At 37.9% G+C, this 20,224-nt stretch overlaps 1 protein-coding gene across 1 annotated transcript in view; it reads right to left on the bottom strand.

Annotated features, from left to right (window-relative positions):
- Positions 1-2,437: 2,437 nt before the first annotated feature.
- The window catches only part of LOC115219993 (kinetochore protein Spc25-like), a 64,435-nt gene continuing 46,648 nt past the window's right edge, over positions 2,438-20,224 (bottom strand). The window contains exons 5-6 of the mRNA XM_029790295.2: positions 6,154-6,252; positions 2,438-3,047 (exon numbers count right to left, since the gene is read on the bottom strand). Coding sequence (XP_029646155.1) covers positions 2,926-3,047; positions 6,154-6,252 — 221 coding nt within the window. The 3' untranslated portion in view covers positions 2,438-2,925. The remainder of the gene's footprint in view (positions 3,048-6,153; positions 6,253-20,224) is intronic.

The raw sequence follows: 20,224 nt of genomic DNA, 5'->3' as shown, positions 1-20,224 counted from the left end.
AATAAATAAAGACTGAGACATTTAGTTTTTGTATTTCATTTTTTTAAAGTTCTTGATGTGAATTCATGTAGTGAAAATATATTTTGTTGTATCTCGAGAGGGTCGTTATACCAATAATACACACACTGGTTCAATTTCACTTCTTTATTATTTATTTGTCAATTGATTAAATAGATAACCAATGAAAAAATAAATAAGAAGCTGCCTAACACAGCTCCTGCAACACTACGACTGGGTGTTAAAACAGCTACTAAATGGCTCAAACGTAGATGTGATATATCTCGACTTTGCAAAAGCCTTTGATAAAGTCGACCATGGTATGATCTGTCACAAACTGCGTGGTCTCGGCATAGGCGGAAAACTTGGAGAGTGGCTGCACAACTTCCTAAAAGATAGAAGGCAGGCAGTTGTGGCCAATGGAGCCACCTCCAAGGAAACACAAATAACAAGCGGTGTTCCACAGGGCACTGTCTTGGGGCCACTGCTGTTCATAGTGGCCCTTTCAGACATGCCCTCAGTTGCTAAGATGGCCACCCTTGCTAGCTATGCAGATGATACAAAAGTCTCCCACACAATACAAAACTCTGGAAATATTGCACACCTGCAACAGGAGTTGGATACAATATACAGGTGGGCTGAGGACAACAACATGCAGTTTAATGCAGGGAAGTTCCAGGCCCTGCGCTACCAGCACACAAAGGTAAACGACATGCAGACCGGATACACTGGCCCGAGAAGAATTGTAATTTCTGAATCAAAATCAGTGTGTGACGTGGGCATTGACATGAGCAATGATGCATCTTTCCAAGTGCATATTACTAATTTGGTAATAAAATGCAGACGGCTAGCTGGATGGATTCTCCGAACTTTCAGAACAAGAGACAAGGAGACACTGATGGTCCTTTGGAAGACATTCATCCTCAGCCACTTGGACTACTGCTCCCAAGTATGGTCACCACACAATATAAAGTTAACAGCAGAACTCGAAGCAATTCAACGAAGCTACGCTAAGAATATTGTATCAATGCAACATATCAGCTACTGGGAAAGACTGAAAGTATTAAAACTCTTCTCCCTGGAGCAAAGGTGGGAGAGATATGCAGTGATATACATCTGGAAAATCCTGAAGGGTCCTGTCCCAAACTTTGGCATTCAAAGTTACCCCAACCGCAGAACGGGGCGCCACTGCATGGTGCCAAAGATCCCAACATCACCATCAAAATACAGGACCAGATACTGCAACAGCTTGGGTTTCAGAGGACCACAGCTCTTCAATATCCTACCTAAATGCCTGAGAGACCTGCATGGTGTGGATGTGGGTTTCTTTAAAACTAAACTAGATCTCTTCTTGTCGGGGGTCCCAGATGAACCTACATCTCAGCAGGAAACACAGATGCAGGCAGCGGCATCGAACTCCCTTGTTGATCAAGTGCCACGTACCAGAGGTGGTTTCACATACTAGTGTAGCTCATTCAACGGTGGCGCCCCAGCATGGCCGCAGCTTTCGGGCTGAAACATTTTTAAGGATTTAAAGATTTAAGAATAGTAGAACCAGTGCGTTGACAAGCCAAATTGACTGAATAATTAGCCAAACAAGTAACCAAACAACTGTTTAGTTATTTGGTTAAATATCTTTTATCTTTCAGTTGTTTCAGTCATTAGGCTGTGGTCATGCTGGGGCACCAGCTTGAAGAATTTGTAGTTGAATGAATCGACCCCAGTAGTTAAGTTTTTTTTTTTTATATATATATATATATTTTAAACAGTTGAGCAATTGATAAATAAATAATAAAGAAGTGAAGTAGAACCAGTGCAAGTGTTTGCTATTGGCATAGATGAGCCTCCCAAGATAAAACAAAATAGAAAAAGACGTTTAAATGTTTTGGTTATTTTCTTCCTTTATTCTTCAAATTCACACTTAAAAAGGAAACAGAATTAAAAGTAGACTAATCAAATGCAACTGATAAAACGAGGTGGGATGTGAGATTCTGCTTTTATTTTGCTATATTGTGTATGTGCATGTGTATGTGTGTGTGTATATATATATATAGGCAGTCATCGTAATTATTATGTTGTCTTGTTGTTGAGAGAGGGTCCCTTTCTTTCCTGATGAGAAGATTGCATCTTACACTGTTTATTCCTTTGGAATAAAACCATGTTGTCTTCGAAACATATGTTGAAAGTAAAGGAATTTTATTAACATCTTCGTTCAACTCCATTTATTTATTTATTCATATATAACACACAAATTTCTGCACATGAACTCGGAGTTTCTACCTTTGGATAGGTTGCTTCAACCGTGTTTCTGACGTGAATTTGCTACCCTGGTATCAGTTCATCGAATTTTCCATGTTGACGGTAAACATAGGATAATTCATTCACCCATCGATATATATATATATATATTATATAGTGAGTGGACATTTGAAAGAAAAAGGAGTTGCATATACTTTTATTTAAAACAGTTTGATTCAGCCCCCCATGCAGCTTAGTTTCGCAGGCTCATCACAGGACCCTAGCATATACAGAAAGAGACAAAGAGAAATGAATGTGTGTACCCAATGAAAGTATGTGCATGAATATACATATTTACAGATCAATATCTGTGTGTGTGTGTGTGTGTTTGTAAGAGAGACGATCACCAAGACTAACACTCACAACATAAAAAAAAAACATAATCATGACCACATGTACACCGAGTTTACAAAAGCTTCCCATACGGTAACAGAGATTCAAGCAAAATAAAATATATACATATATATATATATATTTTTTAAAAAAAAGCAAAAAACACAGTGTAGCCACACCCTGATGTCATTGCTGTAGAAACAGACCACATCTTCTAGTCTGAGGTAAACTGCAGGGTAGCGTAAACACACCACATCTCCAGATCAGGAATAAACTGCTGTGGAAAGATATTACATTTCAGTGGCAGAGGCTTTTGAAAGCTTTTCTCATTGACAGAATGAAGTTGCTCAAGTTATTGGTTGCATTCAACTTTTGAACAAGTTCCTCTATGTTTGGGACCAACGGGTGGCACTCAGTAACTAAAGGAAAAAGAAAACAAAAAAACTAACATGTCATATATGTAAGCTTCGTTTTTGTATTTGAGTACATTATAATGTTAATATTATATAAAAAGTATTATTTACATATTATATCATTATATATTACATATGATCTTAGATCTTATGTACATTATTTACAATTGACAGATATTTGTCCTCATCTTGTTAACACAACGTTTCGGCTGATATACCCTCCAGCCTTCATCAGCTGTCTTGGGGAAATTTCAAACCTGGGTTCTCATTCCTAATGTATTTTTCGATGTTATTATCATTATCATTCATACCCGTGGGCATGGAAGCACTCCGTCGGTTACGACAACATGGGTCCCGGTTGATCCGAATCAACGGAACAGCCTGCTCGTGAAATTAACGTGTAAGTGGCTGAGCACTCCACAGACACGTGTACCCTTAATGTAGTTCTCGGGGATATTCAGCGTGACACAGAGAGTGACAAGGCCAGCCCTTTGAAATACAGGTACAACAGAAACAGGAAGTAAGAGTGAGAGAAAGTTGTGGTGAAAGAGTACAGCAGGGATCACCACCATCCCCTGCCGGAGCCTCGTGGAGCTTTTATGTGTTTTCGCTCAATAAACACTCACAACGCCCGGTCTGGGAATCGAAACCGCAATCCTATGACCGCGAGTCCGCTGCCCTAACCACTGGGCCATTGCGCCTCCACTGGGCATATGGCGTAGTAGTTAAGAGCGCAGTCTACTAACCCCAAGATTCCGAGTTCGACTCCAGGTGGTGACCTGAATAATAACAACATCGAAAAATACCTTAGGAATGAGAACCCAGGTTTGAAATTTCCCCAAGACAGCTGATGAAGGCTGGAGTGTATATCAGCCAAAACATTATGTTAACAACAAACAAGAGGGGGACAAATATGCATCAATTGTAAATAATTCCTCATCTCTTAAATACAGACCTGTATGTTCTAATGTGTCATATTAAGGCAGTGAGCTGGCAGAATCATTAGCATGCTAGACAAAATACTTAGTGGCATTTCATCTGTCTTTATGTCCTGAGTTCAAATGCCACCAGGGTCAACTTTGCCTTTCACATTTTTGTGGGGGTTGATGAATTAAGTACCAGTTGAATACTGGGGTCAATATAATCGACTTAAAATTGCTGGCCTTGTGCCAAAATTTGAAACTATTATATATTATAATTAATATCATTATCATATATCATATAAAAGCAAAATTTCACCAACTCTGTAGTATTGCATTCAGTACTACATGTACAATGAATTTTGTAGCTAGAACTTCCCACCCAACACAACACACAAGCAGCCTTATACTCACTACAGTATGCAAAAACAATGTTACATCACTACCCACACTCCAAGGACAATATTTATTATCATGTCTTCCTGTGTTGCTAAACGCGTTGTGCAACAAGTTTCCCCACTAGGTCTGATCAGCTGCTATTCTTCCATGTAATGTTGACTGTCTCCAGGACATCTTGAAAATGTCCACTGCCAAGTGATCTTCAATCTGTCTCTTTTACACCTCCTGTCAGGTGGTATCTAAATTTAGGCGGCGAGCTGGCAGAAACGTCAGCACGCCGGGCGAAATGCTTAGCGGTATTTCGTCTGCCGTTACGTTGTGAGTTCAAATTCCGCTGAGGTCGACTTTGCCTTTCATCCTTTCGGGGTTGATAAATAAAGTACCAGTTACGCACTGGAGTCAATGTAATCGACTTGATACCTATGCCTGTCCTTGTTTGTCCCCTCTTTGTTTAGCCCCTTGTGGGTAGTAAAGAAATAGGTATCTAAATCACAGCTGTTTAGAGTACCATTGATCAGCTACACCAGAGGTTCCCAACCATTTTCATCCAAGGACCCCTTTGATTCCTATTTTATTCTACGTGACCCCCATAGGCAATCGATGTATAAAAAGAAATTCAATTACATTTTTATAATTAAAAGTTATTAGGAAATGCATTAAAAAGTTTGTTAAATTATTTCATGTACTGTTATGCTTCCATGTAATCTTGAAAATATAAACAATTTATTGTTTCCAGGACATCTTGAAAATATAAGCAATTTATTGCACATAAAATGTGGCAATAGAGTTGCCAGAAGGCATTTTAATGTTAATGAAACCAATGTTTGAAATTGGCGCGAACAGTATGACAAACTTAAAACTGTGCCTAGTAATAAACAGACAAAAATAAAAATATACAATCAAGATTATCCATATCATTACATTTTTTTTCAGTCAGGAATATTCATATCACTATGTATGTCAATGGTGCTCCATTGTGATAGGTAGAAACTCCAAGCAACGTAAAATATGGCCTGGATCGTGTTTACCAGCATGAACGTCAGACTTTAAAGACTAGTTAACCACCCAGCATAAATAAAAGTCGACTTCATTGTATTTAAGCCATTATTTTTTTCTGTAAAAAGCTATTCTGACACTAAATGAGTCAACTTCCAGTACAAATGTTTACGTTTTGTATGTCTTTTTTTTTCAACAAAAAAAATTTCTGAAAAAATTCTGGAAATAATCTACTCATGTAATTTACATACCAACTAAAGTTTATTTTTATTTTTGCAAAAAAAGTACGTAAATTACATGTTTTTTCACTGTATTTTATCAACCCCAAAAGGATGAAAGGTAAAGTCGACCTCAGCAACATTTTAACTCTTAATATAAATATGGATGAAATGTCGCTAAGTATTTTGCCTAGCATGCTAACAATTCTGCCAGCTCGCTGCCTTCAATAATGCACAATATTGAAACTACATCAACAGTACAACGGCCACACTACATAACAACAGAACCAAAACCACTATGAGCACAATCGATACTGCAATACAACAGCCAACAATATCACTACCTTCACATAGTCAGTGGCCCAAAACTACAACTAAAACCAATAAAGCAACACACACAGTACCACAGCACTACATCCAACATTACCACTGTCACTAACACAATAAGTACAACACTATCACCTATACTTCTGCTATCAACACACAGCCACTACCCCCAACACCACCACCATCGCAATCAATACCACAATACTTATCACCTTACATCATGAAACCACATCATTACAGTTTAGTACTTACCAAGGTATTTGCTGTTTTCATCAATCTTTATAGAGAAAATGTACAGTTTGTTGGGTTTGCGGTGGTTAATTGATTTAAACACCATCTGTATTCGATCACCTGTCAGGGAAGAGAGAAAAGGTAGGACATTATAAATATTACGGTAGATAATCATTCGCACTGAACTAATTCTATACACATCACTAGAGTTACTTCAAAATCATTAATAATCTCATATTCTCAGAATTATGCATCATCATTATTCAAGCCTTGTGAGTGGATTTTGTAGAAGGAAACTGTAAGAGCCCATCACACACACACACCTTGTACTTGCTTCAGTCATTAGACTGTGGCCATGCATTGGTACCAGCTTGAAGAAGCTTCAGTTGAATGAATCAACCCATGAACTTTTTTTTTTACTCCTGACACCTATTCTATTGATTTCCTTTGCAAAACTGCTAAGTTACAAGGATGTAAACACACCAACACCAGTTGTTAAAAGTGGTGGTAGGGGACAAATACAAACACAAAGATGCACATACACATACATACAATGGGCTTCTTTCAGTTTCCATCAACCAATTCCACTTTGATCAGCCCGAGGCTATAGAAGACACTTGACCAAGGTGCCACACAGTGGGACTGAACCCAGAACCATGTGGTTGGGAAGCAAGCTTCTTACCACACAGCCACATCTGTGCCTACTTTATATATAATTTTCTGGAACGTTTATTGCAGGATCAAGCATGGCTATGTAGTTGAAATGCTTGCTTTCCATCAACGTAGTCTTGCATTCAGTCTTACAACACGACACTTAGGGGAAGTGGCTTTCTCTATAGTCCTGAGCCAACCAAAGCCTTGTCAGTGGTTCTGGCAAATGGAAATCGAAAGTAACCCATTGTATATGCATGTGGGCATGCATGCACATGTGTGTGTGTGTGTGTATGTACACACACACTTTTGTCTTGATGTCAGGTGACAGTTGTAAATGAGCATCATCATCATCATACAAGCAATGTTCTTTATTTTCAGTCTTCCATGAAAAACAAGTGGCCATGGGGAAATATAACCTTCCTTGGAAACGAGTGAGGTTGGTGACAAGCAGGGCACTTGGCAGTAAAAACTCTGCATCAAAAGATTTCGTCTGGCACATGCACACAGGGAAAAGTAGATGACGTTAGATGATGATGATGATGTGTGTGTGTACACATGCATTTTACTGTCTCCTTGCCATGACACTGCGTGAGTTGTAGGTAAATATCACCATCATATAAAGCAGCGTCCTTCATTTCTAATCTCCCTCAAAAACATGTCCGGTCATGGGGAAATATTACCTTACTTGTAAACAAGTGCAAGTTGGGAACAAAAAGGGCAGCCAGCTGTGGAAATTCCACCTCAACAAATTCCTTCTAATCGATTCAAGGATGGAAAAAATGGACATTAGAATTATGACAATGTTGATGACTTTCATGCTGGCATGGATTGGGTGGGTTGTCACAGTGCAAGTAATTATGTAGAGTTACTCCTTTGATGTGTCAGGTGACCACAACTTGTTTAAACTTTGCATTTTTTTTTTGTATGATTTTTATGATTAGATGCTCTTCCCAACACCAAATACTTCATAGAAATGGGTTCATTTTATCATGGCACCAACAGTAGAAAGACTGTCATGTCTTCAGACAAACTAAAGGGTTCTCCTGACTCAATGTTGTCACCACTCTTTCATTAACCTCTTTACAGTGAACAAGGGTTGTATTTTATTGTGGCAAAATATGTAAATGACAAATTTGCTTTAAAGCATTTAAATTACTATCTTCAATTTGGTTTTAAAAACTTGCTATCTTGAATTCAGTTTGCATGCCTTTCCTCAACTATGACTAATGACTGACAGAGAACAATAGTAAATATAAAAGCTGAAATGGGATTCCTCCAAAGGATCTCTAGCGTAACATTATTTGACAGGGTACAAAGCTCAGATGCCAAGGTGTCTCTCCAAATCAAGCTTCTGCATTGAGAGGTCACAACTCTGGCACTATAGGCATGTGATTAGAATGTTGGCAGGAAAGAACCACAAGTCAGTTTCTTCAAACCAAGCCAACCAACAGAAAAACCTAGGAGTAGACTAATAACACGATGGATAATATCCGACTCAGTTGGCCACACTTAGAAATCTAGCTGGAAAGTGCATTAACAGTAGCTTCTGATAGGGCCCAATGGAGATGGAACATGAGGACTCTACTTCTAACCCTCCCAAGAAAATGGATGGATGGAACCTCAATTTACTCTGAGAAGAGTGAATGCTAGTATCTGCTCCAACCAGACATGTTCCTGTTACTGAAGAGTGCAAAAATAATTGATGTGGTTGAACTTGCAAAGCCCTAGGAGGGCAGGCTCAACATTTCTCACCAGTGGAAGGAAACCAAATATCAGGACTTGGTCAAAGATGCACTTATTAAAGAATGGTACATGACCCCATTCCCTATCAAAGTCAGCCACCCTGGCTTTCTAACTAGGTCAGTGTGCCACTTCTTGCAGAAGACAGATCTCGAATCCAGACAACTAAAGAAAGCCATTAACCCTTTAGTGTTTAAAACTGGCCATATCCAGCCCAAATATTCTATGTTTTATATTCAAACTGGCGATATCTGGCCTCTCACACCTAATCTACATTGACATTCTAAAAACAAACAATCTCATCATTGAAACCTCAAAAACGATAAGATAATGCAGTATTAATTAAAAACAATTTGAGTAAAAAAATATTACATTTAACAGAGTAATCTGAACACTAAAGGGTTAAGGAGATTAGCATGGCAGCTGAAACCAGCTCAAGATGGCTGTAGTTCACAAGAAACTGTACATAGAACTCATCTACTAATTCAGACCTCACTGCTAATTCAGACCTCACTGCCCAACTCAGGCAATGCTTACATGATGAAACACTTGTGATCCTGAGATGCCTGCTAATAATACAGAAGGGTTTCTGACATTGCAATGGATTCAGAAGAGCTTGCAATACCTCTGAGTAGCCCCTGTGGTTTTTGTATGCTGCAAAGCATCGCCAATGTTTATTTTGTTGGCATTAATTAGTGCTCATTTAAATTAGATCATGTAATCACCAACATTTGGCAAAAGTAAAAATATTATTAATAAACCTGTGTAATACCAACTGATATAACTCACAGTGGTAAAAGTATATTCCAAACATTACTCATAATATGAAGAGAAACATCTGGTATGTACATAATCATAATGCTATCAAAATTCCAATTAAAGAGTCTTGCTTCTTGATTGGAGACCAGCTCGTTCTCTTGTGGAAAAGAATTTTTAAAATATGTAACCAGACTAACATACATAATATTGTGCAAAATATCTCTCTTAAAATGTGCAACACCACTTGCGAAACTCTCTTGTCTGTTGCTGCAAAGCTATTAAATATAAAATCATCTGGAGAAAAATGAATGCTAGTATCGAAAGTTCATGTTCTATGAGAAAACTTGTGTTAACCTGTTCAAATAAAAATAAAAATAAAAGAAACAAGGATGCTGAACTTGATGGGTTTAGGCCAGACTTGCTGGCAATTACACAGACAACACTAGAAGCTGTATGTGGCAAAAAACAACAGAAGCAAACTAAAAGCTTTATGTATAAACTGTACACAGGTTGCTTGAATGTATTTTACCAAGATTGCTATGAAAAAAAAAAGCCATGTTATGACTGATGAGTAGGCAAGAGGGAAGGAAGAAGTCTGACACTGTATCAGACAGCCCTTATTCAATGCTTTCCTTCAAGAAATTAAACAGTATCACAAGTCTAGTGATAATATAGGTAGATAGACTATATAAAAGAATTTGACTGAACCTTGCACATGGATACTAGAGTCATTGTACCTTACCAATGTTCCACCTGTAACAAATTTTTTATCTTTTAATCTATAGTCAGTGTCATTTCCACTGAGTTGCTGAAGCAGAAATATACATATATACACAAATACACACACACAATATACACATATATATATACCCATTCACAAACATATATGCACATATATATACACACACACATATATATATATACACACTTACACACACACACATATGTAAACAGACATCATCATCATCATCATTGTTTAAAATCTGCTTTCCATGCTAGCATGGGTTGGACAATTTGTCTGAGGACTGGTGAACCAGATAGCTGCACCAGGCTCAAATCTGATCTAGCAGAGTTTCTACAGCTGGATGCCCTTCCTAATGCCAACCACTCCGAGAGTATAGTGGGTGCTTTTACATGCCACCAGCACAAGGGCCAGTCAGGCAGTACTGGCAATGGCCACGCTCAAGTGGTGTTTTTTTTTAAATATAAAGACACGTGTATGCATGTATACACATGCATAATTACCATGAATGTTATAAAAGGAAAACAAAAACACAACTGCTCAAACCTGAAGAATTATTACTCTATGAATTAAATATATAAAAAAAAAAAAAAGTAAAATAAAACCATATTTTGCCAGTGAAATTATTTTAAGATTTCAATCTAAAATCTCTGAAGCAAATATTGAGTTCTAGAAGATGATCAGAAAACATCTTTGAGACATCAACTTTAATACCACCACAACTTATGAAAATATCAGCGCTACTTAACTGAAACTAGATTACATAAGCTTGAAACCCATGTTTTAAGCCATTCACAAGTCATTCAACCAAGTCTAATGGACCTTCAGCTTTTTTGCCTAAAGACAAATTTGCAATTTATGGCAGAAATATTTGCTATCTTATTTACAGAAATTTTTTTTCTTGTAATTTTTTAGGTTTTTTTTTTGGTTTTTTTTGCCTTCTCTCCTTCATCTTTTTGATATTACATTTAATAGAATACAAAACAATACGATACAATACAATACAATCCCCCCCAAAAAAAGAAGAAAAAAATTAAATCACCTTGCTGCTTCTTATCATTAGTTTCTTTTAAAATACGAAAGAGAAAGACTTTGTGGCAAAGTAATAAAAGATTCACATTACAACAAAGTGCTTTTCCAATTGTGACAAGAACAATGTCTGTTCGTCTTGGCAAATGTGAGTTAATTCATCGGTTATTTATAAATGTGTTTTTCCTATTTCATCAATTTTTATTATACTTTATAATCATCATCATCATTTAAATTATTATTCTCATTATTATTATTTAAATTATTATTATTACTATTATTATTATTATTATTATTATTATTATTCCTTAAACTATTATTATTATTATTTAAATTAATTCCCCCAACCTAATGTCAAACCAGGGATATTTACTGAATGAAATCTCAACAGCCACTTCACTCTCCACTAACAATTGATAGAGGTGGTCTTTCAATTTTGCCCTAAGAATTTGTCCACTGCCCCCACGACCACCTTCCCATCACAACACCATAGCAACAGCAGGCATATTCAGAAATATACACAAACCAAAAATGGAATAAAAATCAAGCCTTACTATATTAATATTTTTTCATTATTTTCGTTAATATCTCATTATCTGTTTCACACCTCTCCTTTTTCTTTTTGTTGTTGTTGTTGTTGTTGATTTAAATTTTTTTTTTAAATTCCGTTTCTATATTTCTATATTTTATTCTTATTTCATTATTTTTATTTATTTTTTTTTTTTGTTAATGTTTTCTATAATTGAAAGGAAGTCATGAGGAGATTGAACTCCTGGTGATGTTGCTGATAATTTCTGGATGGAAAACTTGGAGGAATCGGGGATGGGGGGTGGGGGCACTAAAATGGTTTCTGGTTGCTTGGTCCAAACCCACAAGAGCAAGCATAGGGGGTTAACACTAATAGTAAACAAGATAACGAATTAACCCCAAATTATAATTCAACTCGACATTCTAACTGTTTAGCATTTAAACTGGCCGTATCGAGCCCTAATATGCTACATGTTTTGCATTATATTTGCGAGAATTATCTGAATACCATGGGTTAAAACTATGAACTCTACCTACTTATGAAACAAGCTCATTGTAAGTTAAATATTATTCTTGTTGATGTTTAGCTCCAACTGAGCAGTTCAGTAATCAAATGACCAAAAGGCAATCCAACTGTGACCATCCCATCATGCTATTCATATTTTAATAGCTGTTCCTATACCCTTTTCCTCATATCTATTTTTCACTCTTTTATTCCTTCCAGCAAGTTTCCTCATCATCATCATTTTAATGCCCACACGAGTCAGACAGATTTTGTCAACAGATTTCCTTCAACTGAATGCTCATCATATTACCAACCCTCATTGTTTCCAAGCAAGGGGATTCTTCCTTAACCCTTTCATTACCAAACCGCCCAAAGCCGCCCGAAAAAAATTTTGGTTTATGAGACCAAACCGCCCAAAGCCGCCCGAATTTACCTATTCATATTTAAATGAGAATATCAGAGCAAATCTCTTCAGTACATTCGTGAAAACACGTATTATACTTCGTAAACAGTTCAACTACAGTTTTGTACAATAATCGAAGTGTAATTTTAATTCCGTGAATTTTGAGAGATTTTTTTCCGAAATTTGTTCCTATTGTGTTTTCAAAATTTGTAATTCTGACAAAAAATGGATACGAATTTCATTATATCAAGCAGCGAGTCAGAATTCGAAGGATTTTCTACTGAAGACCTTCATAAATCTAACTCTATGACTGAAAAAAAAAGCATGTGGTATTTGATAATGAATCTGATGTTTCATTTTCCGAAAGTGAAAACAGTGAATCTGAGATCTCCGATAGCGATAAAGAAAACGAATTGGCACCTGAATGGAGTGAAAATTTAAAAACTGTTTTTTCGGTGATTTTTCTGAAGAAACTGGACCAAGCCACAGACTTTCCCAGAAGGGTAAGGCCTTAGACTATTTCTATTTACTTTTTCGAATGAGCCTATTTGAAATCATTACGGCAGAAACGAACCGTTACGCTAAACGTAAACAAAGTGAAAGAAACGATAGTTTGTGGTTTCCCACAACCTTAAATGAAATTAAGACTATTTTGCCATAAATATTATTATGGGTATCAGAAAGTTACCCAGAATAACAAATTCTATCATAAAATTTTGTTGTATACCCAATTGAATATTAGCTAATAACCCATTTTCTATAGCGATGTTTCAACAAAATTTTAATAATTTTATATATTGTTGAATTTACCTGTATCTACCTGCAATTAGAGTCACTTTGTGACAAAAATTATAGTATAGAATTGGTTGAGAATATTTCATTAAATTATCTTCCAAAAATCAGATTAATATATCGATAAATAAAAAAGTTATAGTTGTTTAATGAAACCAGACTAAATTTATGATTACGTTAGAAATTAATTGAAACACATAAGGGGTGTAATTTGGTCAGAAATATAGTAACGAAAGGGTTAAAGGATTAGAAAGAAATGACTTCACAGTCATGGTCACACTCAAAGCTATGCAACATCAAGACAAGGAAACACACACACACACACCAAATCTTCTAAGACTGGGCAACTTAGACCTATAAAAAACATTTGCCAAGGTATCATACAGTGGGACTGAACCTGAAACCAGATGGTTGGGTAATGGATTTTTTAATTGCATAGTCATACCTTACACCTCAAGAGGAGTCCACAAAGTTAGAAAATTTCACAGATTGTGAAAAAAAGAACACCTCTCATCCATGAGTCATGTTATTGCTCAGGCAATGTTGCCACTCCTGTTAAATTAAAGATTAAATCTACCCAGGAACAAATGGAAATTTGCCATATGGTGTAGGCATAGCTGTGTGGTGAGAAGCTTCCTTCCCAACCACGTGGTTCTGGGTTCAGTCCCACTGCATGGCACCTTGGGTAAATGTCTTCTGCTATAGTTTCAGGTTGTCCAAAGCTGGCATCAGCCACATTCGGATGGTGCTTTTTACATGCCACCAGCATGGGTATCACAACTACAATTTCCATTTGATTTTTATTTTGATGCACTTGACTCAATAGGTCTCCTCAAGCACTGTAGGTCACCCTACAATCCAAGGAACTTTTGAATGGGCTGGGGCTGGTTATGCGAAACTGGTGTCGGATACAGCCATGAACTCACTTTATTTGCCGGGTCTTTGCAGTCACAGCATATCTCTAGAGGTCTTAGTCTTTCGTCATTGCCTCTGTGAGGCCCAACATTCAATGGTCATGCTTGACCACCTCATCCCCATGTCTTCCTGGGTCTACCTCTACCCTGGATTGTTTGGGAGTGACACTTCTTCACACATCTCTCTTCATCCATCTGTAGTACATGACCATACCAGCGTAAATATCTCTCTTGCACACCACAACCGATGCTTCTTATGTCCAACATTTCTCTCGGGGCACTTACACTCTGTCATGTGTGCACACTGACATTGCACATCCAGTGGATCATGCTAGCTTCATTTCTTTCGAACCTACACATGTCCTCCGCAGTCATGACCCATGTTTCACTGCCGTGAAGCGTAGCAGTTTGCACACATGCATCATACAATCTACCTTTCACACTGAGCGAGAGGCCCCTTATCACCAGTAGGGGTAGAAGCTTTCTAAACTTTGCCCAGGCTATTCTTATTCTAGTGGTAACACATGTATATATATATATATGATGAAACTGGTTCATAAGAGGCTGCTGTTGGTCTGCATTGACAAGACTTTTGTAGTAAAATTAATAAAAAGCATACAATGAAGTTACCATGAGCAGTGGAAAATCTAACGTTTCAGGAAGAGTTCTTCTTCAGGGAAAAGTTAAGAGGAGACAAATAAATGAGAGACAGAGTTTTACGTTTTCTAAGGTGAAATTATTTCTTTCTTTCTTTTCAACTTCTCCAAGAAGGACACTGTCTGAAGCATTGAACTTGCCACTCCTCATGGTAAGTCCATTGTACTCTTTCAATAAGTACCAGTATATAATAAATATATCAATAATAAGGAGAATGGAGATTTGCACATCAATAATTTATTTTTTTAGTCATTTACAGCATATCATCATGACCTATGCATGTTTTCCACTGCAGTGATTGCACATTGTTGCAAATGCAACCTTGCAATATTATCAGTCATGTGCATTAAGAACTGCCATAGTTGTACGTGGAGCATATTCTTGAAATAGATCAAGGCTGTCTTTATTATATTTTTTTGCAGTATTGTCTACTTAGAAGTATTTTGTTAGCTTTGATTCATTTTTGGGGGCTTTGGTTGCTCATTTATTAGTATTGCATTTATTTGAACCAACTAAAAATCTATTTGTTAGTTAGTTAGTTAGTTAATTTGGCTCAAAAGCAAATAGCAAGGCCATGTAGGGGGACATGGAGTTAAGTACAGGGTGGTGTTCATGTAAAGAGTTCAGCCACTTGAGGTCCAGGGAGGCTTTGAACAAAGCGGTCGTCGGCATCTTCACCATCTCGTCTGGCAGCTTGTTCCTCGGATCCGCAACCCGGACGGAGAAAGCTCCTCTCCTTCGATTGAGATGAAATCGTCGCAGGTAGAGCTTTTCGGAATGACCCCGCAGCCGACGCTCCGGAGCAGGAGTGAAGAACAGCTCTTTCGAGAGGTTACACTTCCCGCTTATGAGAATGAGATCACCACGGCGGCGGCGTTTTTCAAGAGAACAAAGGTCGAGCCTCCTCAGCCTTTCTTCGTAGGACAAATTTTGAGACCATGAACCATGCGGGTAGCCAGCCTCTGGACTCTTTCGAGGTGCTGTATGTCTTTGAGGAGATAAGGAGAAGAGGCTTGAATCCCATACTCCAATATGGTCTCACCAGCGTGACATAGAGTGGCAGGAATATGGCTGCTGTGAGCATTCCGAATGACCGTCGAATCAAAAACAGAATTCCGCGCGCTTTGTTGGCAGCATGGACGCACTGGGCCGAAGGCGAAAAGGAGGAATCCACCAAGATACCCAGGTCCTTTACCTGATCGGTCCTCTCCAGCAGCAGACGACCCGGCTCGAAATCAAGTTGAGTTGCAGGAGTAGAGCCGACAGGCAGATGACAGCACTTTGACACGTTCAGACACAGGTCCCAATCGTTAGACCACTTCCAAATTTGGTGGAGGCATCGACGAAGATCCTCTATACTACCAGCGAGGAGCGACCAGTTTGATATCGTCGGCAAATAGAAGGGTGTGTTGCATGAGGTCGTCGGGCAAGTCATTTATGAAGACTAAGAACAACAAGGGCCCAAGCACTGAACCTTGAGGCACGCCACTGCCTCGCACTGGAGACGTCGGACCGCGAACCATTAACTTGAACTTGGAAGGAGCGATCTGAGAGGAAGGCACCAACCCATCGTACAATATCCGGATGGAAACTATATGCTTGAAGCTTGACAAGTAGTAGGCGGTGGTTTACCGAGTCAAAAGCTTTGGCAAAGTCCAATAAAACGATGTCAACAGCATCACTATCATCGAGGATGCGCGTCACCAATTCTTCCATTACTAGTAAGTTGGTCAAGCATGATCTCTTCGGCACGAAGCCGTGTTGGGAATCAGTGATCGAGGCTGTGTTTAGGAGGTGGGGCATCATACTTTTCTTAAGGATGGTTTCGAACATCTTGCTGATTATTGATGTAAGGGAAACCAGTCGGTAGTTAAGCGTGAAGACATCTCAGTGCTTGTTCTTAAGTGTTTACTCATGTATATTTTGAAGATTTTGGTACAGTTCTTCCACACATAAGTCACATCTCTTTCCACCTATTTTATAAGCTTTAGCGGCACTAATTATTTCCCAATCAATTAAATAGATTTTGTTTTTATCTTTAAGCGACCAAATTAACTTACTTAGGCTAGTATTATTTATTTTTACCCTATCTTTAAATGAACTTAAATGATTAGCAAACCTTTGTTTGACAAAGAGTGCACTTGCACCAATATAAAAGTATATCCTATTTTCAGAGGTAACTTTACATTTGTAGACATTTTCTGTTTTACATTTAGAATTTAACAGACACCTATTTTTTGCACAGCAACAGAGACTAGTTTGTTTATTTCTATTATTATTTGCGATGTTAGCTTTACTAGTGATCTTCCCTGAATTATTTTCCAAGTTATTTCTGATGCCTCTAATGATGTCATTTTGGGTACAGCACTTACTAGCAGTTCTAGTTTCTCATGAGAGAGTATTCTAGGGTTGTTTCTCTTTGAACGCAAGTTCTATCAAAATATCTCCTCTGACACCTAGTGTGATTAATTACAATTTCATTGCTTATGTTAATATTGTTGTTATTTACTATTAATCTATTATATGTATTCTTGTTATCATGATCTTCCCGGTAGTTGCTAATCTTGTTTCCATTGTGAGCAGCTATAATTTGTGCGAGATTACCGCTATAAGAAAAAGCCAGTTGAGCTCTATATGTACTAAAATTTTTTGTAGTATTTGCTATTTCTAGGAAAGTGTCTTTCCAACACTGAATAGAACACATTAGGAAGGTCTGAAGCTACCTGTTTCCTGAATGGAATTATATACCACTCTGTAGTATTAGAAATATTTTTGGTATAATTGTTTGTAGGACAAGTCAAGTTTCAGTAGTGGTTTTCTCCCTTAGGCGAGCTGGCAGAAGCATCAGCACACCGGGCGAAATGCTTAGCAGTATTTCGTCTGTCGCTACGTTCTGAGTTCAAATTCTGCTGAGGTCGACTTTGCCTTTCATCCTTTCGGGGTCGATTAAATAAGTACCAGTTACGCACTGGGAGTCGATATAATCGACTTAATCCGTTTGTCTGTCCTTGTTTGTCCCCTCTATGTTTAGCCCCTTGTGGGTAATAGAGAAATAGGTTTTCTCCTCTACTAAGGTGCAGCTTATTAATGCTTCTAATTGCTATTCTGGTTATTTAATTCTGTATGGGGTACAAATCCCTTTAAACACCAACACTTCCTTTTATTGTCAGGTACTCTGTGGCGAAGTTCTATGTTTTCAAACTTCCCACCTTTATAGGCATCCTCTCTGTCTTCCCTAGGTAGTCTGTGGTGCTGTTTAGGTTATCAAGTATTCTGTAACTAATGTTAGGATTGTCTATCTTCATCATCATCATCGTTTAATGTCCGTTTTCCGCGCTAGCACAGGTTGGACGGTTTGACCGGGGTCTGGGAAGCCAGGGGCTGCTCCAGGCTCCAGTCTGATCTGGCAGAGTTTCTACGGCTGGATGCCCTTCCTAACGCCAACCACTCCGCGAGTGTAGTGGGTGCTTTTTACGTGCCACCTGCACAGGTGCCGGGGGGGGGGGGAGTCCGGCATCGGTCACGATCGGTTGGAGCTTTTAACGTGCCAGCGGCACGGAAGCCAGCCAAGGCGGCGCTGGCAACGTTCGGATGGTCTTTTTATGTGCCACCGGCACAGGAGCCAGTCGGGGCGGCGCTGGCATCAGCCACGTTCGGATGGTGCTTTTTATATGCCACCGGCACAGAAGCCAGTCATCTTACTATATGCATTTATTCTATCAGTGTTTCTGTTGCAGAATTTTAATTTTTCCAAGTATCCCACCTTCTCTAGTGCTAAGTTATAGTAATCTTCATTTAATTTGAATATTTCTTTGTTTGCTGAAAGATCTGAAATCTGGGTAGATATTTGCTCTATTATTGATTGGGTTATACATCTAGGGTGATTACAACTTTTGTGTATGTACTTAAGGTTTGCATTTGGTTTGTGATATGGCTTGTATATTCCAGTACTTAGATCTAGCGTAACATCTAGTAAGTGAGTTATGTTCTTCTTCTATTGATATAGAAAGCCCTACCTTCTTAAAAAATAATTTCTTCCTAATTTTTTTTCTATTTCTAGGTTGGAGGGGTTAAACAGGGTGAAAAGTGCATCATCCATGTATAGACCACGTACTATTTTGGGGAATTCTCTATTTAGGCAGAATAATATACACGTTACTAATAAACAAGCAACCAAAACTGCACAAAATGAATCAAAGCTAACAAAATACTTCTAAGTGGACAATGTACTCTATGCAACAGGTAGTACACAAAACTAATGAGAAATACTAAGAACACTGCAAAAAAAAAAAAAAAGCCAACCATGACCTACTTTAAGAATATGTTCCACCTACAACTACGGCTAGGTGAGCTCTAGGTAAAGTTCCTATAAATAGCAACACTCCTCCCTTCTACTGGACACTAAACATCAAACACTTTCTTCATCCAGTTTAATCTGAAGTGGACCCAAAGTACAAACCCTGTAAAGTGGTTAGTGTTCGGAAGAGCAACTATAAAAACCTTGCCAAAACTAACCTCGCTTGTGCCACATAAAAAGCACTACTCACCTTACCTGTGGTTGTGCCACATAAAAAGCACTAAGTCCACTCTGCTGAGTGGTTGGCATTAGGAAGGGCATCCAGCTGTAAAAAATCTGCCAAAACTGTCACAGAAGTTCAGTGCAGGCTTCGGCCTGGCCAGCTCTTGTGGTACCATCCCACCCATGCTAACATGGAAAATGGATGTTAAATGATGATGATGATCTATATAATTATTTTTGAATATCTATTTATTTAGTCATTTTATTCACTGACACCATTTTTGAATTTGGCGCTAGCTTTCAACAGTTACCAAGCACAATGAATCGAGCAAAGTTTTTAACCCTAGGTATATAGTGAGACCTGCTGATGAGAATTAAGGGAAGTAAACTCTCAAAATTTGATATCAGTTGATCCAGAGATATCTATTTCCTCATTCTACAGCTTTCTGTCAAGATGCTAAGTTAATGTCTTTGCTTGTAGCCCAATTTCTGTTGTGCTTATTTTTCCAGTGATTGGTGGTTTTCTTAGAGGATTTTTCGAGTTTGATTTTCACAACAATGCTGGCACCACATGTGCCCTAATATAATTATAAATTAATTACAAAATTTTGGCTTTGTCAGTTATCGGCTTCTGCTTGTTGGCCACCTGTATTATTATTGTTATTATTCATTTTACTAATGAAAATAATTAATAACAATATCTATATAAACATATTTGAATATTTATTCATTTAGCATATATATATATAGACACACTCACACACAAGTGGGAACATGAATACAAAACAAGGTAGAAAAAATATTACTCAACTACTGAAGTAATATGTTTCCTATTAAATCCAAAAGAATC

This window comes from Octopus sinensis, linkage group LG15 (assembly GCF_006345805.1).
Source record: "Octopus sinensis linkage group LG15, ASM634580v1, whole genome shotgun sequence".
NCBI classification, from domain to species: Eukaryota; Metazoa; Mollusca; class Cephalopoda; order Octopoda; family Octopodidae; genus Octopus; species Octopus sinensis.
The sequence above is the reverse complement of the archived record's forward strand: the minus strand, read 5'-3'. Positions and strand labels throughout refer to the sequence as shown.